Below are 24,087 nucleotides of genomic sequence, written 5' to 3'. Positions count from 1 at the left end.
ATCCCTTTCTGCTAAATTGGCCTCTAACTTTCTGATAGCAGAGTGAGCAAGCTATGTGTCATAATAGCTCTTCCATCGTATGTAGTTTAAGGACAATATAGAGGAGTGTTGAAAGTCATTTTTAGGCTGCATCCCAGCTAAATATAGCTAAAATGAGCTCAGATCTATTGACCTGCACAACTTAATGGGGGAAAAAATATCTATTCAAGGCTATTTTGTACAAAGACACTGCATTTGGTTAACAAAGTGCTTGACCCACAGATCACCAGCTGCTGTAAGACTATTCAGGGGAAGAATTATTATAAGCTTCTCTTGTATTTATACTCTTCCGACAGCCTCCGGTGCCGGTTCCCATTGGAGAGTGGGCTAAATGGAGTACAATGTTGATGTTATTTATGTCGATCCTTAGGAACCCTAGATCTCCTTCACTTCTTTATTTTTTTTTTTCTTTCTGACTACAGGATTAGCCAGGCCTAGTGCAATTTTACTCCTCAGAAGTGAGGATGTCTTTTTGCTAGCTTCTGGTCTATAATGCCTATCATATCTGCTTGATTTTAGATAAGATTTTATGAACTCTTGTCACAGGCTCATTTAAGCAAAAACCAAGAATTACCTGATATGCTTGATAGTCACTCGCTATCTGCGTATCATCTTCCATCTGAAAACTCCATGGTTTTGCCCATTTGGTAGGTACAAGTGTTGCTTTCTTTAGTTCCATTTGCCAAGCCAGCAAGGTGCCAGCTGGTTCAGCCTGTGAGAAACGTGATTCCTTCCTACCAACATTCACACTACAGTTTAGATGTCATCAGGAAATCCAAGTAATTTGTTGCCTAAGGTGAAGGACATTAAAAGTCAATCTGACAGTAAACACATTACTGCTTATTTCATTAAAAGATATATTAGAAATACTAGCATTTCTGATTTAAAAGCTCACTTCAATAGGACTACACATATGACTCGATAATAGACTTTTTCTAAAATAGGATCCTATGACAGATTTTTGCTGTAAATATCATTTTAGTACTGAGAGTAAGAATGAAAACATTAGTGGGATGATAAAGTATACAGCTTTAGTTTTATCGGATTTCTGTGTAAATTAACGCATGAAGAAATTTCTGAGCATAAAACATATGCTCTTAAGCAGCCTAGTTACCTGCTATTATACTGCAGGAACATATGCATACTATCTTGAAGCATTTCTTTCTCTTAAAAATGTTAGACTCAGAAATGATTAGCTGTTGAATTTTGTAAACCAAATAAAAACAGTAATTCATAGGAGGTCAAGTAAATGCTGAAGCATCATAATACCAGAGCAGTCAGATCTCTAGAAATCAGGCCTGCAATTCAGAAGGACCTTGACAGACTGGAGAACTGGGCTGATGGGAAGCAGTTCAGCAGAGGCAAATATGGATAGAGTAACCTATGCAACAGTGCAGCCTCTGGGCCAACTACATACTTGGCTGTATCAATAAGAGATTAGCTGGCAGGTCAAGGGGAATAATCCTTGACCTTTATTTGGCACTTATGAGACTACGTCTTGAGTCTATGTCTAATTTTGAGTTTGCTAGTTCAAGAAAGGCATTAACAAAACTGAACCGAGTCCAGAAGAGAATTGCCGAGAAGGTCAGGGGACTGGAGCCTCTGACAAATGAGGAAGGCTGAAAGACTAGAGTTTGTTCAACCCTAAAAAGAGAAGGCTAAGAGGAAATCTTATGGCTATCTTCTGCTAACAGCAGCATATAGAGAAGATGGAGCTAGACTCTTCTTGAATACACATAAGATGAGAAACAATGGGCAGAATTTGGACTAAGCAGATAATAGGAAAAAATTTCACCTTGAGAACGAGTAAAGATTGGAATTGGTTGGCCAGTAAGTTTCAAGATAAACCATCTCAAATTTCTGAAGACTGTTTAGAAAAAAATCTAGGTAGCATCTAATTGGACTTTCCACCTTCTGCACTTTCTGTAATCTTTAACTGCTGGTAGTTCCTGGAATAGACTTTTTGTGTACACGAAGAACTGGGTTTTCTGTCTTTCACTTTGTCTCAGTTATTGTGGTTTATTTTATCTATAATGTTGCTTGGTGTATTCTTCCGTAAGAGTGTAATTTGGCTGTTGTGCAAAATTGCACTCATTGATAGCTTCACACATGTGTAGCAGCTATACAATCAGAAGCAGTAAGACTTAAGATGCTGAAGTGTCTGTTGAAATGGTAGAGTAATATAATTACACTCCACATGAGGCAAAATGTGAGCTGCACCCTTACTTAAGCCACTAAAAAATTGGACCCACGACTTGTATGAGACAGTTTTGTCCCTCAAGTTTTAAATTTTCTGTACTCTCTTTTCTTTCCTTTTGTCCTAACATCTTTGTTTAACATTGAATATATCTGGACAGTTACACATTTTGATAAAGTGAATGAGGTTATTTTAATTTGGGTACTCAGAATTTACTGATACTCAAGCAAAGTCTTCTTGCCTGAAGGTTTTGTAAAATTCTTAAGAATATACCTTAGATAAAATCCTAGTGAAGCTGAGCACACAGCTTGTAATCTTACGGAGATCAGCATTTGACCCTTCTAGTAATCTAGGGCTTACATTTAGCTGACTTCAGCATGGTCAGAATTAGGCCTTATTACCACTTTGGCTTGACAAGGTACATCCACAACCAGTATTTTCAGGGGAGACAAGACCATAGTGTTATCACTGGAAAAAAATACTGACTTTGCATGTAGAATAAATTTCAGAAATTGATTGATATGTAGTCAGTAAGCTGTTTATTAAGTGGGAATCTAATTTTATTTTTGAGAGAAAAAATATTCTCACTTGAACGTGTGGAATTTGCGGCTTAAGGTTTAGCTGTTCGCTTTTGTATGCAGATAAAGGGAGGCTCTGAATTTCTTTCCCGTATTGGTATCTGTATCCCTTGTACTGTATTTGAGGCTTAAGTTGATCTTCTTTTGGAGTTCTAAAAGAAATTCCATTAAAAGTAATGGTAAGAAAATAACCTAAATTGAGAGCCTGAAAATATGGTAATAGCAAAAGCACATGAAGATGCATATATTTTATGCTCAAATAATCGTTAAATTAAACATTTTGTTTTTCCTAGAATGTTCTTCTGAATGGCACATGTAAGGGGCAAAGGTATGGACTCCTTGGTGGCAGCGTTAAGTCCTGTTGAAACTTTGCCTCTGGAATTTAGAAAGGGATCATTAAATTTGGTTTTGCATTTGATCAAACGAAAGGAGGACGAGTAGTCTTTGTCAGAGGGCTGGATTTTATTTCCCAAAGCTAACAGCCATTTCTAGGACTTTGTTAGACCTACTGAGAATTTCTTCTGCCACTGTCAGATGGTATTATTTAAAATCAGTTCATCCACTTGTGTGGGATTCATATCCTATATCATATAAGGACTATGACAAGGGGATGCTTTTACTAGGAGTGTTATTCAAAGCACTGTTGATTTTCTCAGGCTGCAGACAGCTGCAGAAAAAGCTCGTAGGACATGCAGCATCTGGTACTGAGTCCTAGCTCCTTACAGAGACCATATCAAACAGCGTGGAAATGGAATACATACTCTACATCCGCTTGGAAATATTTTTTCTAATGTTTATTGTAGATGTATTAGCTGTCAGCTCATATCACCAGCTAATTATTTTATATCTGATCATTGTAATAGCATCCTCAGATATACTGAGCTCAGGCAAATCTCCAGCTACTAATCACAGCCATCTTCCACTGGGAGTTAACTCTTGATGTGCCTCACAACCGGAGATCTGATTTCTAGTTCCAGGATTTGAAGACATTTATTAGCGAGATGACTGGTGCCCCTGCTAACCTTGTTATCCTATAGTATGCTTGAGAGAAAGAGGGAAAAGATGCCGAGGACACACTTCCCCTGTCTCGTCTCTTTCTCCTCTTCTTACATTTAAGTGTTATGTGTTTTCCTCTTTTCATAAGTGACTGAAAATTTTGTCTGTAGAATTACACTGTGCTAATGTATTTGGAAAGTATCATTTTCATTGCAACCAATTTGAAGATTGTGCGCAGAGAATAGTCTCTTGTTATATTTACTCGTGTGAGAGGCTGGGTGAATGAATGCTATGTGCAAAAGCTATTATTAATGCAGCATGACACTTTGCATATAAAGCACTGCAAATTGAGAAGATTGAAAGTCAGATTCCCCAAACTAGCCCTTTTTGTTTATGTCTTAAAGGCTGAACACTCTTTATATCATTTTTAATTGCTGATGTGGAATAAACCATGGTTTCTCATATGATAGGACTCTGAGGAGTGGTGCTGATTTAAAGGAACTGAAAATCCAAGCTGCTAGCGTAATAGCTCATAAAGAAATTTGCAAATCAGGTTACATTGGAGTGAATTCCTTTGAAGTGATTTTTAAATGACATGTTTCTAAAATGTGTAATTACAATAAAGGGTAATGCTATTATTGTTTTAATTGCCTTTTCTTAAAATAAATGTTTTAAAATATTGTTAGTAATTCAGAACATTGCGCATCAAACTTCATCCTCATTTATGATTCTAATATAACGGTAAATTTGATTTTTGTGGTTATATGCAGCTGGTGTAAGTTTAGATTTACACCCATAAAGGAAAGTCCAGTATCCAAATATTTAAACAGTGCATCAAAATACTTTTTTGGGGCACTAAAACTAATATCCAATATCCAACTATCTAACAAGCTTATTAAAGTATATAAAAATGGAGGCTTAGGAGCTCCATTCATGTACCTCAATTTATAAATTACATTTATATTATTAAGTATATTCGAGAATATCAAAGGTCTTCAACGTACAACGTTCAGTTGCTGTCTGAACTATAAAAAGATCTGTCTTCATGGAGTATATCTTGATGCAAGCTAAAAGGAGTTTAAATTTATTTTATTTTATGATTTAATAATTTACATTTAAATTTAATTGAAAATAATTGTGCGGAGAAGATATCGAACAGTAAAATAATACTATAGTATTTAGCTGCAATAGTATTAACATTAGTGCGTTGTATCAGCATTTGGAAGATTGTGATTCTCAAGAGTTATTTATTTGAAAAGCCGCGTATATTCATTATCGGTTTAAGCCATCAGTATAAGAACTGCCTTTGTCTTGGAAATATAAATAAAGACATGTCAGTAAAAGATGAAGACTCTTTACCACTGCACCAGTGAATGGAATGTGTAACAAAGACTGCAAAAGTCTGAAATTTCGGCTAAACCTACTACTTTTATGGAGTGTCCCATACTAAAAATCTCAAAAACATGTCACAAAAAAGTTTCCTCTAATGTGTTGTTTTAAATTCTATATTACTTAAGCAAATATTTAAATATTATATTAGTTTTTCTGCATACTTGACATGAATATAATTCTACCTTCCTGCCAAGTATGTCAAAACCCAAATTCACTTTCATTTGCCAGGGTAAATGTTTATTTTGTTTTCCCACATAATGTGCTCTTTAAAGTGTCACCAGCATACCAAATCTGATTGCTTTTTAATAGAGACACGGTGGGGGTTTTTTGCTTTCGTTAGGAAACAGGATAAACTATCAGTAAAGCTTATGGTAATGAATCTGTACACAGTGGATGCTCTTTGCTCCCCTTTCCCCTCATATCAATATGAAAAAAAAAAAAATCCTATCAAAACTATTTTAATGGTACCTCATTTTTTGTTATTGCATGAAGCATCTGTTATAATAGGGGCTGGAGGGACAGTCAGTGTTACAGAGCAGCAGAGCAGGAATATTTAGGACCTCTTTCTTCTGTTAACGTCAGTGTAAGCTGTGATGACTTGGCAAGTCTCCCCCAGACATACCTTTTCGGTTTGTTTTGCCGTGAAATAGCTGAGATTATTTAAGATATGATTCACTGGAAGGTTGCCGTTAAGGAAGTGTGATTTCACTAGCACAGAGCAGCTACATGTCAAATACTAAAACCTGCCAGTACGTTTGCGTAGTTTTTCGCAAATCAGAAAGTTTCACTTTGACTTTCTACCTTGCAAAAGTCTCAAAATGTTCCTCCAATCTTAACTACCAACATCTGGCAAATTTTGTTCAGAAATCAAAATTTTCAAATGTAGTTTTACTTTTAAATGGTAAATCAGTGATATTTCATCCTTAAATTTCAGTGCTAATTCTTATGCAAAATAAAAGTAATTGGTTTAGGTACTATTGTGAAAATTTTATACAACTGAAAAATATGTTTTTTTTGAGATTTCTTTTTTCTGAGGTCGGAAATTAACGTCTAGAGGTGTTAATTAAGAGAGAGGTGTTAATTAAGAGAACTCCTGTAGTGGCTTTGGATGGTGGTTATTGTTTTGATTTAATGTGTTTCTTTGGTTTTGCGTAAACACTTAATAATTTTGAGGTGTATTTATCAATAGCCATGGTGTAAAGGCATAGATTGTTCCAAATTAGCTGATGATTCAAATTAACCTAATTCTAAATGCTAAATCATTTTGCTAAATCATTTTACTAAATCCTGGAATTTTAACAGATTCTATTTCCCCTTTAATCATTCCTCTTTCTATTTCCCCTTTCTCTTTTGAAAGAGAAAAGAGAAAGAAGAGAAAAAGAGAGACAAGTTTGTCAGGTTAGAACACTGGCTTTGGGAAAATAATTTTTTCTGACTCTGTCATCTGTACAGTTGAGATAATATTCACACATGCTGTGAAGATAAATTCACTCATATTTAAAACAAACTGAGAAACAATAATGAATAGCAACACACAAAATTCTGCATAGTTAAATAAACAGCCAGTGTCACATAGTCATTAACATTTGTTTAATGAAATGTTTATGCTGGGCCAAAACCTGTTCTCAGTGTCACGAATGAAGATGCACTAAAATCAAAACTACCCTAATGCTTTTGTTTGAAATCTCTTGATTCAGTCTATGTTTTTAGGGTCTCATTAGTCTCCATATCAGTGCACATTGCGCAATTTTGGTTTGGCTTTGTCCTCCCCGACCCTGTGTGAGATGAGAATGAACCGTTGGCTGTTGGGGCATCCTGGCATACCAAATTTGCGCTATGTTAGCATTAATGCAAAGGATTGTATAAGCTTTGCCTTTGTGGCCTTAAAATGCAATTAACTCAGCCTTATGCTTGCACTCTCTCGCAGTCAGAAAGCACATTAATAGCAGAAGCCGGTAGTAGTTTTGAGCATTGGAGTCCTGTTCTTTTCCCAGTTCGGGAGCCCCAGCTGTTCAAAAGGCAGCAAAATGCAGCCTGGGAAGCTCATTCAATGTGACCGGTGATGGTGAACCTGCACCTATTTTAAATCTGGTGCAGCAGAAACCAGAGGCAAAAGCCTATCTATCACTCTCTCTCGTTTGTAGTATATTTCTTAATTTCTTTCCCTGTTTGATCCCTTTCAAATATTGTCACAGAATCCTATAATAATCTGGTTTCTCATACACATTTACATGTATCTGGAGTAATGGCCTTCTTATTTCTACTGGCGATATCCAGATAATACATCTTCACAGAATCACAGAATGGTTGAGGTTGGAAGGGACCTCTGGAGATCATCTGGTCCAACCCCCCTGCTCAGGCAGGGTCGTCTAGAGCACATTGCACAGGATCACATCCAGACAACAGAAGGAGGCTCCACAACCTCTCTGGGCAACCAGTTCCAGTGCTCTGTCACCCTCCCAGGAAAGAAGTTTTTCCTCATGTTCAGATGGAACTGCCTGTGTTTCGGTTTTGCCTCTTGTTCTTGTCGCTGAGCACTGCTGAGAAGAGGCTGGCCTCATCCTCTTGACAGTCTCCCTTCAGATACTTGTACACGTTGATGAGATCGCCTCTCAGTCTTCTCTGCTCCAGAGGAGAGGAGAACAGGCCCAGCTCTCGCAGTCTTTCTTCAGAGGAGAGATGCTCCAGTCCCCTCATCATCTTGGTAGCCCTCTACTGGACTCTCTCCAGGAGTGCCATGTCTCTCTTGTCCTGGGGAGCCCAGAACTGGACACAGTACTCCAGATGGGGCCTCCCCAGGGCTGAGTGGAGGGGGAGGATCACCTGCCTCGAGCTGCTGGCAACAGTCTTCCTAATGCACCCCAGGATACTGTTGGCCCTCCTGGCCAAAAGGGCACGTTGCTGCCTCCTGGTCAACTAGTTGTCTTTCATAGTGTGTTAGTTAAATAGGATTGATCTGATTTAAATAAATCAATGGTTAAAATCAACACTTAATTGAGAGAAAGTTCTAGCCCACCTGACCTGAATAGTAGACTTTAATACATGGTACGCTGTGATTTGTTTCCACCAAACTGGCTGAATTATAATTGAAAGTAATTATTGTCATGTGGTGAATAGTCTTGGAAAAATTTCAAACGTGTTCTAATACGAATAATACAGGTAGACATAAATATTTTGAGTATTTTTTTAAAGGGAAGTTTCTAGTCTATGTGACTGGTGATGCTGTTCTTGAGCAATATATTTAGTTATGTTTGCTGATAGGAGTCTGCAATTATACAGAAACTGAGACTTTATCATTTTTACTGTATTATTACTTTTATTGTATTTTGTGAGCAATTGCTGTTTTTTTTCATCCTCATGTTTCTTAGTGAGTTAATCAAGACACTGAAACAGCAAATGTGGTTGCAGATCTCTCATCAATCTTTCTGAGCTTCTCAAAGAGAAAGTTACTTTCCCATTATAGAAATACATGCATGTTACATGCAGATTATATGTAATACACGCTGGTCAGTCTTATTCTGAAGGAGGCATTTTATTTCTACTTCAGTGTATGATTCACTTATTCCCTAAATCTTGTGATTTATTATATTTATTCTAAGTTTCATATCTTGCAGTTAAAAAATTAGAAAAGCTTTTCTAAAAAACCCAAAAGTCTAACCACAGAATTTGACTCAGTGGCCTAAATGCCACAAGTTGAATGGGAAATGTCTGTATGCGCGCTTCCCGTGTTATGGAAAAAAGAGCAGATTTTGGAATACCACGGGCTATTGTTCTGCAATTACAATGGGCTCTTACAGGAAAAGTTCCTTCAAGACTTTCTGGAGGTTGGTGTAGCTTAATTGAGTGTGCCAAGGAGAGTATATTTACATACACATAGCGCGCTGCCTGCCTCCAATGAATAATGCTTTATTTATAGACATTCGTGAATACATTTCTTACATGAACTTATCACAAAAGTTGCCAGACTGGGATTTGTCATGGAAAATGACTATCTTAATTGTTTTATTCATTTTTGTAATTAATGAATTAGTGGCCTTGCTTTCTGAAACCAGATCAGTGTGTTGTGCTGCATGCATCCAGTGGTTTATTATCTCTCAGTCTGCATTAATGAAGTGTCTGTATGGATAAAGGGTGCGTTTACCCCCCTGACAGTCAGACATCAGTCCGTCATCTAGCTTCCCGCTGCCTGGAGAGCGAGGGGCGCATCCGGAGGTGACCCATGCTCTTCCCACGCTTGGGAGGTGTGTGACTGGTGCCTCTCTTTGCCCGCTGATTAAAGAGAGGAGTAGCTTACATTAAAACACCCAGAGTTGTACAAGGTGAATCTAAATACCGAAACAAATAATTCCACTTTATGGACTTCCATTGGAGAACAGGCAGTGCTGCGTGAACCGTGGTCATTCCTATTCAAACATGGTCAACAAGCAGAAATTTAGACCTCAACCTCCTACGGCTTGTATGATGCCTGTCCCATAGCTCCTTGCTAGAAACGACTTGAAGAGAGCTCATTACCTTGACCTTGAAACATTACGGAAGATCTGGTGAAAGACTTTTTGTACCCAACTATCTACATTGCTAGTAATCGTATGTTTGTGTCTCCTTCAGCCACGTCTTACAAGTCATCTAAAGCCCCGCTCAGCGCTTACAAACAGCCTTGGTGATGGGTGAATTTAAGTGCTAGCTCAGGCTTTGTTCTATTATGTGTTTTCACTGTATTCCAACTTACTAGCCTGATTTTAATATGTGAATCAGTGTATGAAAACCTCCAGTTAGTTATATTGATGTAAATGAAAGTAAAACCAGAAGTATTTGTCTGTGTGCTTATCATGTCATCCTTAACCATTTTGTCCCTGAAAAGTCCAAATGAAGCATATTTAGTAGACATATTAATAGTAGCTGCTGATAAAATGTATGATTTTTTTCTGAATGGTTTTTAACAGTCATTACCACCAAAAATGAATGGACAGATGTATTAAGGAGGGTACTACAAAGCCTGTTTGTGAAGTATTTGTATCTTGCTCTTCTTTGAGACAAAAATCTTCACCAAAATAGCATTTCTGTCCTTTGCGTGCCAAAAACCAGATTGAACGAACAATGTGAATTTGCAAATCAGCTTATTTAAAAATTCCTTGGATTACAGTTTCCTTTCCCATTTGCAGTTTCCTGGCCAGAGTTGGCATATATTCTCCATGCTGTAATGCTCAACTGGTGCCATTATATTAGGCACCACTCACATTACATTAGGCATGACATCCAGTAACATAAGCAGTGATTCCCTGCATCACTGTAAACCTGTTGATATAATTTTCTGTTTATTATGATTATGTATAGTTATCAAAAAGTTGTAGTGCTTTCTTCTTCTGCTTTGCTTCAATAGTTTCAGACAACATAAATCTTATTAATAAGTGATGCTGCTGTTGTTGATGCATGACACAGAATTGCTACTGTGAAGAAAGATTTCTTCTGCAGAGTTGAAGCGTGTTTAAAAATGTGGTAGTTTCCTCAAACTAAAAAGGTAGCACAACCCAATGAGATTTTGTAGCTTTTAACAGAAGTTACTGCCAAAATAATCTATTGAGTCTAAATTAGTTTTCTGATCTGCTACCTTTGGAGGTTCCATTTTTCTTTTTTCCTTTGCCAGCAGAGTGTGATAATCATCTGTACTGGATGCAGCTACTAGATGCAGCTTTAAGTTAAAAAAGATATTCATAGGATGAAATCCTAAGAGCTACTGAAGGTGATGAAAGCTTTGCTGTGGTCACTATAGAACCACGATTTTATCTATAAATTTTAAGACGGAATTCAGACTTCTGAAGTGGATGTGGAATCCACTTCTGAAGAGGATTACCGGTGCAAATAGCTAAACTTTCATGACTTGAATTCCTTGACTTTGTGCGTGCATATTTTAGCATTTTTTTGGAAGTCAGGCTTTTGTTTAGGGTACTTTCTAAGAAGCAGTGTAATGGAAACACCATTTTTAGTTATATGCCATTCTCATTCTGGTCTGATTGCGAAAGTGTCACCTGCCAAGGATGCCTGGATAAACATGCTTATAACATTGCAGTACTTGTGAATCTCCTGTGCAGAATGGTGATTTCTTGTGCAGGACAGTAATATCCCAAAGAAAAGCAGATACTGTAAGAAATTGCTGTTCCATTGGGAACAAAGTAACAAATACATTGTCAGGTAACAGAAAGACCATACTTATTACCGAAGATAAATAATGAATAAATCTTTTTTTACTAAGTGTAAGGGAAAGAATGGGGTTATAATACTTAGAAATAAAATTTTAAAAGTGAAATGAATGTGTCTGTCAGCAGACCTGGTTCAGAAATAATTAGAGAGATGTGCCTTACAGGACAAGGAATTTTATCACAGGCATTGCTTACTAATGTATACCTTGACTTTGCTTTGCTTTCCTGTCCGTGCACGTGATTTATAAACAGTGCTCTTGAGGCATCTTCCTTGCTGTCTTCTCACTTAACATTAGCAAAACTCTTTACATAAATATATAATCAGAAGCATACATTGATTCTATTAGCAGGACATACTATTTGGGATGCGCATTTTTTAGATTAGGTTTACTCCCTCACTTATATTTAACAGCTAGAGCCAGTGAACAAGAAAGCTGGTCCTTGGCTTTGCCCCAGCTTACCTACTGTTCAGCTTAACTGCCTTTACAAGATGTATTGCTTAAGAAACCATGTCTGGAAAGTGAACAACTGCAGATATATTTGAGTCAAGTGAATAGATAAAATAAACCTGAGGACTGTGTTTCACACTTATTGTGTAAATCATTATGTTTGGTTGATATGCTGGTGAACACTGGGTTAAAATAGCCTCCTGCCCCATGTATAGACCAGTAGGACCATGTTCTCCAACCTTCTCCTATACCTAGGATGATTCCCAAGTGTGCAAGGTGCTTTGTGCATGTACAGCTCAGAGCTAGCCACCAGGCAAGTCCATAAGCAACCTCTGAGCAAAAAGCACTCTCCCATTCACGGGCTGCCAGCCCAGACACCACATCCACGTAACACGAGAAGGATTTCAGTAGAGGAGAAGAAGTGCATAGGGAATCTGGTTATTTGTCTGGCAGTTCTTTAGTGATTTAGAGCACTAAATTACCTGTCCTGGATGCAAATGACTGTTCCTAAATTGGGCTCAAAACCAAACGATCTGCAAATTATTATGGCAGAAAATACCATGAGGGGGAGAGATACTTGAGGATTTTTTGAGATGAAACATAATGTAATAATTACGGTAAGTTTGCATAGAATACAATATACATAGTTAGTAAACATACATTTTTCAAAATAATTTTATATGTCTGTTTATTTATCCAATTATCCATATGTTTAGTCATATTTTTAAAGGTCCCCCAGCTTATAATGTTATCATTCGCTTACAAAGTGAGCCTCTTTAATTACTGTACCATTAAAGTTAAATAAGGTACAAGGTCTAATTTTAGACTGTAAATGCAAGATCAGATTTAAAGCTTATTAAGCAAAGAGGACTACTTTGTTGTTTATATCTCCCAGACAATGCAATGATGCCTATCTGGGGGACTCAAAGCTTCACTTAAGTTATTCAAGTTACTTTACTTGTGAAGTGCTAAAACAGTTCATACTAACCTCATCAATAAAGCGATACAGAGCTAATATAAGTGTTAAGAATGCAGTTCAGAAGACGTTAAGGTTTTCTTAATATTTAACTGATATGTTAAGTTTTTGATGTACAGCCAGATGGAAACCACAGTTAGGGATTATGTTATCCTCAATCCAAAAAGTGAAGGAAGGTCAGTCATCTTAGTTTATTAATAAATCCCACATAACTTTTTATATTTGGTAGCATAGTTTCTCCAAAATTATTTTACAGTTTTGGAAAGCATTGGTAGTCATAAATTTAACACAGAGATTCACAACATACATACATGAAGATACATAATATAACAGAAAAAAATATTTTCCTGTAGAAATCAAATGTGTCCCATGGCTAGGCAATATTTCATTTAAAGCTTCCAGCTCCATTCTTCTGAATAGCAGTAATAAACTAGAACAGACAAGGAATTTGGATATGATATGAGGCTGGTTCAAATAAATTCAGTATGTTTAGATTTTGCTTATGTGCGAGGAAACCAAAGTATTATAGGGGCAATGAGTATTTACCGGGAGGACAGTTATTTATTCCTTAGGCAGTGAGACCATTACTGCTGGGAATTAATCCAGCCATTTTGTCATTGTCTGTGCACTTTCATTTTCTTTCTTATTCTCTTGGAATTTTTGCATAATCTCAAGTTGTCTTGCTAATTGCCTTTCCCCTGCTTGTCTGCACATACTATTTTAGATTACATTTTGACTAGTTTGAGGAAGATTAAGGGAGTAAACACAAGCCCAGAGTACATGATTGTGTGTAATTGCATTGCGTCCAGATCAGAGCAGGTACCAAAGTTATGGAGTCATTCTCTGCTCTTGGCTTTTCCCTTGCCCTAAAAAGGAAGGTAAATGGCCCTACTGGGTGTGCTGCTCTTCACTCATCACTCTTTTGATTAGGATTCATTTTTCTTGTCTTTGGATCTGCATAATGCAGACATTATATTTAAGCAAGTGTCCATAGCTCCATTGCTGATGTCCGTAGTTGATGAACTTCAGGCAAATTTATAGATGTGATTCATCTGACCTATTTTAAACATGTAGTTTAGGATGAAATTGCTCTCTGAAAGTGCCTAATTATCCTATTGACCATAAAAGCACTCTAGGTGATTAGTTAGGAGAGTGTAGATGTTTTAACTTGGTCAAGTGAATCCCATCTGTCGTCCCTGGATAAAAAAATCACCTATTTTTGTATTCCTAAAGACTATCATGAAATACATATGTATGTATGTATGTATGTCTATTTTGGTTTATATTTGTCATCATCCTCAGCTTTCTTTCATGTCAGTTATAGCTGTAGACTCTTAGCATCTCTGTAATAGTTCTTAAGGTTTTTAAAGTTCTTAAGGTCTTGAACTCTGTTTATTGATTTTATTTTGTTGAAATAATATTGTAGACAGAAAGGCAAAGCCTATTTATTTTTTATAAATGTGCAAATACATTAAAATTGAGATTGTTTTGGTACACTCGAAAAATACCTCTTTTTTATTTTATAATAATGAAGCTAAAAAGAACCTTGTACTAAGCAGATGAGCATTCAAAAATATTGTATCAAAGATCTCAGGTTTGCTGTGTAGACTTGTTCAGATTAATGGGTACTGCAGAATGTGTAGTATGTTCTAGGTAAAAATGATAAAAATTCCCTATATCTCTGTACTTTTTAGCCAAATGAAGAATCACATTACAAAAGCTATTGATCTTTCCTCAAGTGACATTTTTATTTTCTGTCTAAAACTCTGAGTAAGCTTAATCTTTGAAAATGCTTACTCTTGAAACTTACTTGTCTTTGCTTACCAATGCAAGTGATTGTAAGAAGAGTACATTTTTAATGTAAAAAGATCTCCAGATAATAATAATCCTCAAATAATTTCAAGATACAGAGGGCTAAAAATGTTTTCAGCATATTTTGGGAGCCTTTCAATATTGAACTCATTTGTATTTCCTTTCTCAAATGATTCTTTTAGTCTATTTTTCTCAGAGTCTAAAGAAAAAATTTTCTTATGCAGCACATAAAGAACATTGTCAGCCACCAGATATGCCACATGGAGGCTTATGCTTCAAAGCATTAAAAAAGCATCTTTTTTTAAAAAGCATCTCTTTTAAAAAAAAAGATTATGTTCTCTTCCTCCTTTTCCTTCATAGTAATATCAGCCATTGAAGGGCAGCTTTGTTATTTTTTTCCTCTAGGATAGTCACCTAGCTCCTTTGGAACTGTGATAGCTACACAATTAAGAGGTCTTTAGAGAAGAAGTCAGGAAATCATGCCACGGTATGAACATGCAGGCAGGCTGGGAAGCCAACCTCTTCATCATTAACGTTGTCGCCAAACACAGGGGCGTCCACCCCTGCTGCCTACATTTTTCAAACCTTCCAGCTTAGCAGCTACTCGGCACATTTCCTTCAAACACTAAATAGCTGGTAAGCAAGTTAACGTTTGGCCTCTTGCCCTCCCCGCACACAAAGAGCTTTATATGTCAAGTGTGAAAACTTTAAAATAGAATCAAAATAGGATCATATTTCAGCCTAGATGGTAGGTGACAACATACAGCTCTCTACCTTTTCTTTGCTTGACCTTGTCAGTCTTCCTCTTCAGTTCTTCATGCTGAAAGAAAGACATAAGGCAACACATTTTTGGAAGACTAAGCATACGTTTACTGTGCCAGCTCCTATCTACTGCATCCTTCAGCATGCTCCAAGGAAAGCACAGGGAGTGTTTTAGCTCTGCTGAATGCCACATAACTCAACTTCTTAACTGCTTGGAGTGGCTAGCACTACTATAAAGGAAGTCAGAATTATGTATATTTACTGATTTTGATAACCCGGTAGGGCAGTGTCACTCATGTCACTTATTACGTCTGATTTCAAAACTAAAAACAAAATGCTTGAACCTGAGAGTGCTTCAAGGTGGTATGTCAATAGGGATTCATGATTTCTTCATGTAGAAAAGATTCCCAGCAAATTTACTTTTATACCAATGAAAGAGGAGTTCAGTTCTGTTGGAGTAACTTGCTACTCCTTCCAAGAAGAGACTTTAAAAAAAAAAAACCATTTGTATAAATTTAAACATTATTAGTTACATTTATTACTTTTATTTAATCTGTACTGTATCATTTCTTGTTTTCAAGAAAAATTAGTTTGAAAATAAAGATGGTGAAAAAGAGTGAGTGAGTATTGCATGGATGTAATAGTAAGCATTATTTATGAGTGATAGCATTTTCACAAACTTTCTGTGACTTGCACAACATTGAGTGCTGTTTCCTTTAAATTCTTTTGTCCTGGAGTAACACTACTTTTTTCTTTCCCTTTTTACCCTGTATTATTGATTGATTATAAATGTAGAGATAATGGTACATTCAATTTTTCCACAGCAGAATTGATATAAGAGAAAATAATTAAGGTTTATAACCTTGAGAAGTGCAGAGGAAAGATGATCTGCTATTGTCTTCTACTTCGCTATTTCCTTAAAGATGATACACCTATCTATCTATTTATTCTACATTTTCTGTTTATTTATAGATTATTCTAAAAGTGGAAGGACTGATGGAATGGCTATCCATATGCCTTGAGCTGTGTGCTTACTTACCATGGCGTGTTTTTTTGTTGGAATGTGTTGGGGTGAAAATATAGTTTGGTTATTTATGATAAAATATATTTTATTTGGAGATATTTTAAATAAAATACCATTCTAGAGTCCACCTTTTAGAAGGACTTCTTATAGGGAGGCAAATTGAAGGGAGGAAGCGATTTTGTTTCACAGATATGTAGGTAATTTCACTACATACAAACTATTCACACAAAGAAAAATAGTTATGAGCGTTTATTTAATACGTCAGAACAAAATTAAGTCCAGTCTTTAGCACTTCAGGCAACTATTGTAGGCAATTTGTAGAAAGAAATGAAATACCTATTGGAAAAATTGTACTTCTGCTGCTTTTTCATATTCCTTAGAACAGTTTTATTTGTTTCACTCTGTTAAGAAACTTGCAACGTTTTGACAGCCGTTGTCTATTGTGAGTCATATTGGCTGGCCTTTGACAGTAGCCATTTTAGGAAAGACTATCAGTTTTCTCTGTTATTTGCTGGAAGTAGTCATTGATAAACCATTTAATTTAACTAACTGCTCCTGGGATTGTCTATTCTTGCAATTGCCATCTTGTGTTACAGGATGCCTGTAATTTTATGTTAAAATACCCTTGTCAAATTTCTGGATTACTTTTTCAGCTCAGGTAGGAGGACATAGGCGTGGTTGGCACGCTGGATCACAGAGCTTTAACCCACATAGGTCTCCATGACCTTGAGAGCTGGGCCAACAGAAATTGCATTAAGTTTCTGCCTCTGGGACAGAGTAACCCCATGCATCAGTACAGGCTAGGTACCAGCTGGCTGGGTAGCAGCTCTTCTGGAAAGAACCTGTGGGGGGGTGATAATGAACATCAGGATGAATGGAAGCCAAAAGTATCTTCTCATCGCGGATAAAGCAAAACTCACAGTGGGCTACATTATCAGAAACGTGGCTGGCAGACTGAAGGAAATTGCTATTCTCTTCCGCCTGGTGCTGATGAGGCCATGTCTGGAATACGACATCCAGTCTTGGCTCCCTCAGTTGCAAGGGGATGCTGAGAAAGTGGAAATGTAGAGCTGAAAGCAACTGAGAGGTTAGTAGCCTGGAGAATGTGGCTGTGAGAAGAGGCTGAGAGAGCTGGACTTAGTTTGAAGAGGAGGAGGCTGAAGGGTAGTGAGATAGCAGCCTATAACTGCTTGAAGGACAATTACAAAGAGCCAAACTCTTCGTAGTAATGCTAGATGGAATAAGAAGGGTTAGCAGCCACAAATTGTCGCTTGAGAGGTTCAAATAGGACATTAAAAAGCTTTTTCACTAGTGCAACACTGGAGCAGGTTACTGAGAGGAAATGTGAAATCTCTGTCCTTGGATGTTTTCAAGACATAGCTGGACAAAGCCATGGCTTACTAGTCTGCTTTAAGCTAGAAACCTCCAGACTTCCCTTTCAAGCAACACTTTTGGGAGTTTATGCACATTTCCATGTGGAATATTTCAGCATTTAGAAAAGCTCAATCTATTTGATTATCCAACAAAAGTTAAATTGTTATTTGATCGTTAGCTAGAAATACCCAACTAGTAGTTTTTGATTAGCAAGCGAAGACGCAAATGATCACAGAGTTTAAACCATAAGTTAGCATTTTACATTATTTTAAGAATTTATCTCTTAATATGTGAAATATTTAAATCAAAATTAGATGTCTTTCTGAAACTTATAATATAATTATGCAGAAAATTCTAGGACTGCAAATTCTAGGATATATTATGTGAGAAGTGTCCTGTGCTATGCAGGAGATGAGATTAGATGATCCTGGTGGTGCCTTCTGGTCTTGAAAACTATGACTGAATTAATTCAGAGGCAAAACAGATCTCTGTTACGGTTATGCTAGATGAGAATTGAAGTTATAGCATGTATTGTGACAGTTATTCTTTAAAAGATACAAAATAAATTTAAACTCATTTAATGCCTTGATGGAATATATTGACTGAAAAGTTTTACTTATCAGTCCCACAAAATGTAAGCAAGATGCCAGAAGAAAGTAGAGGAATGTAGAGAAAAAGAACTGAGAAATGTTTCAGCAGAAGAGTTTCTACCCTAGTAACTAAGAGTCCAAATACAATAGAAATATTGGCTTCAGGATAAAATGACTGAATGGGTAGAGATGAAAAGAAAGAAGGAATATTGAGATATTTTCCTGGAGAGTTGTTGGTTCAAATCACAACTAAATGGATTGTGTTGTCCATCAAGAAAATCTCATAGCTAGTGGATTGTCTTAGAAAAATGACCTAAAAGACACAGAATAGAAGAAGAAACTGTATTTGAAGGACTGATTTTTTTTTTTTTTTCTGATTTGGGAAACTGCTACAGCCAGGTGCTGGTTTGTATCCTGTTTTAAAATACTGTCATCAACAGCCATTTTATTTTCCACCAAACCAGATTAAATTTCAGTTTCGTCAGATGGAAAAGTGTCTGGGGATGCAGAGCAAAGGGTTTGGACTTGGGTTTGGTTTTCGGGACAAACTCACTCACTTCACCTTCTCGGTGCGCGGCATCTTGGGCTAAAGGCATGGACTGCAGACATGTGGGTCCCAGTGCAATCAGCCACCGGTGATATCAGTTTATGTCCTTAGTTATAGCTCTGTTCTTACTAGGTTTAGTGATTTTTTTTTTTTTCATTCATTAGGCTATTGTTTGAAAGAAAGTTATGTTCCTTTCCTTGATGTTTCAAATACTATACTTTACTTGTGTGGGAGACTTGAGTAAACTGCTATCTGCTTCTGAATCGGATAATCACTCTCTTTAATCTGACTGTCATCCCCTGCCTCCAGTATATGAGGAATTTAGTCTTTTTAGAGACTAAATCCTTAGCTTGTGCAAATCAGTTCTGCTCTACTGAAGTAAACAAAACACAGGCATGTACTCAGGCATGTATTTCAGTGCATCTCCAGTCAAAGTTCAATTATGGCTTATTACATAATTGAGGGGAAGTTGTGCGTAACGTGTATGGTTTAGTACCTTGACTCTTTTGAGATGTAAGCTTTTGCTTTACACTTGACCATATCTGCATGAAATACAGTCTTTAATCCAGTAGTAAATATTTTAAGCCATTTTTCTGAAGCACTAATTTGACATCTAATTTTCTTTCTACTCCAGCTGTGTAGGTGTTCAGAAGCCTACAAAAAAAAAAAATCAAGCATAGATTAACAGTGAAAAATGATAAAAGAGACACATTTACCACTTTGTTATTACTGTTTATTGAATGTCTGTGTGGGAAGGGCCACTTCAATGCTCCTCTCCGTCTGGTACATCCTCAGGGTGATGTCACTTAGTTATTTTGGTACCGATAACACTCCCATTTTAAAGGCATGAAGGTTCATTTCAGTGCAGAAGATGTTGGCCTCAGTCCAGGAAAGCATTTTACTTGTCTGGTCATCTGTAAACATGTTGGCGGACTGCTCACATGCTTCAGTTTACACGCGCACCTCCGTGTTTAAAGAGATTGGGGCAAGAGTGCTCAGCCCTAGCTGAGCTCCTAGTTGAGCCCTCGCTTCTGTGCCATAGGCAAGCAATGTGAAAGCAGATTTTTGGATGCTCCTCGGGAAAATTCAACTCACGAGACTCATAATCAACCTCTGTTTTATATTTCTGCATCTTAGCTTATTCAATGCATAGTTAACTTGGGGGGGTTCCTTCGGGGTTATGGCACTGGCGCTTTGCTGCTATAATTTCTGTTGTGGAATGCAGTTCTTGTTGAAATAAGGTACATCATGTACTTCTACTCTTTTGTCAGAGAGCAGAAAGACAAACACGAATGATGGACTCAGTCCAGTATGCAGAATTTTGTGAAAGTCGGCAATTGAGTTTTTGTAAGTATTATAATGGCTGCACTGTATTAAAGATGTTCAGTTATTATTTCATGTAACAGAGAACGTAGCAGAACCTCAAGTCTATTGAAAGCACTTTTATTTCACCCACGATAATAAAACTTTAAATTCTTTGTCCTAATAATTCCTGGGAAAAGTTAGTTTAGTGTAGTTTCAGGCTGTTGCTGAATACTTACTAAGCTTTCTGCGTGCTCAATTACTGTGCTGCTGAGGAGTGCTGTGAAGGGTAGACGTATGTGGATGGGACTTTTTTAAAGAGTTAATGTACTAAAGCAACCATACCTGCCTGAAGTCCATCCCGGTGTTGTTATAGTCAACACATTAATAAATTTCACGGTTACAGGTTCTTTGGAATATGTCTAAAATTAGAGAAGAGCAGCAAGTTTTGCTTTTATTCCTGCATCCACAGAGACACAAAGAAGTTACTAAAGAGTCTTTTCTATTTTAAGCTGTAAGCTCCTGCTGTGGAATTTATTCAACATTAGCCAAATTCATCAGTATACACCATTCCAACACTAATAACATGATGACAGAATTAGGGCTTTACTAGCACTGAAAACCAACTTTTTAGAAGTACTTGTGGGCCGCAACTATAATGAGCTGTAAATTAATGGGCTTGATCATGTAGCAAAACATCATTACAGAAGCAGTTAAGTGATGACTAAGGTTTTAGGTCAAATGTCAGAGAAAGTGGGGTGAAGGAGCCAGTAAAAAGCATGACAAAACATCACATGATCCTACAGCACAGACTTGAACACAATAATGCCTTTAAATGAGAGACCTTATCTTGTTCTTCCTAGCAGGACATTTAAATTAGAAGAAGTGAGTCATTTATGACAAATAAATGACACATTCGAAATACTCTTCTCTATCAGCAAATGTCAGTAGATATAGGCAAACATGTTTTGTAAGCATTTCCTTTCTTTGTTCAATATGTTTTGTAAGCTTAGTTATAATTTGGCATCACGCATCTGTGAACCGTTAGATAAATGATACTTCAGATTAGGGTGACTTCAGCAAATGAGAGGCTTGTGACAAAGTCATTTTTAAACCCCCAAATTATCATCTGGAGACAGAAAAAATATAAATGTTAAATTTATAAAATCAAATTGAATGTTGCTGACCAGGGGATTGTGATCTATAAAACAATCTAGGTGATATTTTCCCAGTGTTTTTGAAAAATCGTGTCTGTACAATTCTCTTTCACTGACATTTAATGCCATGGAAGAGTAAAAGTGTCAAGAGAATTATAGTGCTTTGAAACTATTAGAAAAAGAGACTCATGCCAAAATTTACTTATGATGTATGAACTGAACTAGATAGCACATACTAAAAACCATGCAGAACATTCATTCAAGATTAACACAAAGGTTGATTTTGCTTATTTTCTTTTATTTTAGCAGAAATTAAATTAATTGATATTTATAAGTAATAAACCCGTGTTACTGTAATATAAACCCATAAAAAATGAGTCACAAGAGAGTAGGCTTGGAATGGACCTCAAGAGGTCTGTTCTAACTTTATGGTCATAATTACAGCACCATGAATTTCTGTACAGTTTTAAAGACAGCCAAAAGAAAAAATCCATTACCCAAGGACCAGGTACTATAGTACTATATAATTAAACATTAGGGAAAATATTGCAGCCCTTCTATCACCTTCAGGCTTTCGTCTTGCTTTGATTTCTTGTCTTCGGTGAACCAATGTAGCCTTCTCACTCCTTCCTAAAAATAACCATTGTTGATGTCTGATTTTCTGTTAAAAACTCAGTTTCTCTTCAGCTTTTTACTCCTCATTGGTCTCTTTGCTGCTTCAAATGATTCTCCCAACTTGTATTTACTTCATTTTAATTGTCCTGTCTTCATAAACAGCCCTCGTTAAGAGCTCTATATTACTAGCTCGTTTCTGTCCAAGTCTCCACAGCTTTGCGTGATCAACTTCTGTGCCACCGACTTAAGTAAGACTATCCTTTCTTTGGTTCTCCTTTGAACTTCCATGACGTTTCTTCAGTTCCATTTTGGTATCTCTGATTCCTCCTTTTACTCCCTCTGCAAGTCCCATATATTTCTTTGTCCCATATTTTTTTCTCTATACCTTTTTCTTAAGTTATTTCATGCATTTGCAGTATGAAGTTCTTATCTGAATGTTGATCATGTGCAGATCTGCATCCATCCTTCTTTCTTTATATCCAAAGCACATTCAAAAAACACTCCTCTACAAATCATTTTGGCTAGCTTGTCAGCAGCTAATCCCACATAATTAGCACAGGGCTTGCTAGTTCTTCTTCTGTCCTTCTCCATTTGTCTTTGCTGTCATTAACACAATTTTACCATTTTATCTGGACCCAGAACCTCAGATTTGTGTTGATTTCTTCTAGTGCTTTTTCACTCATTCATCAAAGCTGTGATGCCATCGTATTATTTCTTTTACCGTAATGCATTTAAAGTCAGGTATCTCCTGTCCGTCCCCGCAGCAGATCCTTCCTCGTTCTGAAATCTCCTGTATGATTGATTTAACTATATGTATGTTTTCCCATTTCCTCCATGTTGTTTATGGGTTTCCAAAATGTGGTGCGAGAAGTAATCATCTTTACTGACTAGTTCCATTTTGTTAAACCTTGAATTCAGTCCCTGGCTGATCAAAGCACGTTCACACTTTCTGTTTCACATTTGCAATACTTTGAAAAGTAGAAAAACATACTATTACCTGTTGTTAACTTTTCATTTTTCCCATATGATTTGAACTGACAGCAAAGAAAGCATCCAAGTTTCGTGACTGGTTGGATTGTAGCAGCATGGAAATAAAGCCAAACGCAGTTGCAATGGAGATTTTGGCATATTTAGCATATGAGACTGTGGCACAGGTAAGGGAGTACACTATACTGACTGAGTTCTGCTTAAACAAAATTAATTAGTTACTCTTGGATGCACTTCAGTTCCGACTATGTCGTAACCTCCCCTTAGAAGCATACAGTAAGTCCGTCTGCTAACCCAGTTAATTGGATTCCTATCTCTTTCAATTTACTATGTCACAGATGTGCACTATACCACACATTCATCACTGATACACAAATAGCAATGTTTTATATTACTTACAAAGGAGAGCGGAGTCCAGCACGAACTTTGTTCAAGTCCAGACTGGAACCGCATACTTTGCTATGTGATCCTTGGCAGCGTGCTGAGGGTCATTCAACCCGATTGCACAATTGGATTAAAAAGCAGGATTTCCAGGAAAAGCAAAATATTTAGATGCTCCCAGTGAATTCAGCTTTCTCTCTGCCCTTCTTATACTCCATTTAGAAACAGAACGCTTAGTGCCATGTTGTGCCCTTTTGAGTAGATAAATTACTCCATATATTTGCAGAAGTGGAAAAGAAAGGTTCCTTAGGCTAAAATATCTCAGAGTAACTTTAATTTCTACTGAGAATCATTAAGAATCTGCCTCAACCCACAAGTCATCTCCCTGCTTTCTTATGATGGCATTCACAGCACATACCATGTCAGTAAGGCTGCCTCTTTACTGCTTGTTTTGCCTTTGCAGTTGGTGGACTTGGCCCTTTTGGTTAAACAGGACATGGCTCCCAAAGCTGGTGACCCGTTCAGTCATGCCATATCTGCTACCTTCATACAGTATCACAACTCTACTGAGGTAAGTGTTGTTTCCTCACGTGTCAGTATAACTATTATTGCATGGAGTGTATGTATTTTATGTTTTACTACTACAAGTATGTGGTGATTATTTGGAGTCCAAGTAGATGCCTATTGAAACCTGGTAAGTACTGACTTGGCCTCC

General features: G+C 37.0%; 1 protein-coding gene across 9 annotated transcripts in view; it reads left to right on the top strand.

The window, feature by feature from the left end:
* SUPT3H (SPT3 homolog, SAGA and STAGA complex component) overlaps positions 1-24,087 on the top strand; it is a 303,750-nt gene that overhangs the window by 221,780 nt on the left and 57,883 nt on the right. For all 9 annotated transcript variants that reach the window (XM_068936984.1, XM_009667978.2, XM_009667976.2 and 6 more), the window contains 3 exons: positions 20,202-20,277; positions 23,046-23,158; positions 23,836-23,943. In XM_068936984.1, the coding sequence (XP_068793085.1) occupies positions 20,202-20,277; positions 23,046-23,158; positions 23,836-23,943 (297 nt within the window). The remainder of the gene's footprint in view (positions 1-20,201; positions 20,278-23,045; positions 23,159-23,835; positions 23,944-24,087) is intronic.

Source organism: Struthio camelus, chromosome 3 (assembly GCF_040807025.1).
Source record: "Struthio camelus isolate bStrCam1 chromosome 3, bStrCam1.hap1, whole genome shotgun sequence".
Lineage (NCBI taxonomy): Eukaryota > Metazoa > Chordata > Aves > Struthioniformes > Struthionidae > Struthio > Struthio camelus.
This window is presented reverse-complemented; position numbering and strand designations above follow the sequence as displayed.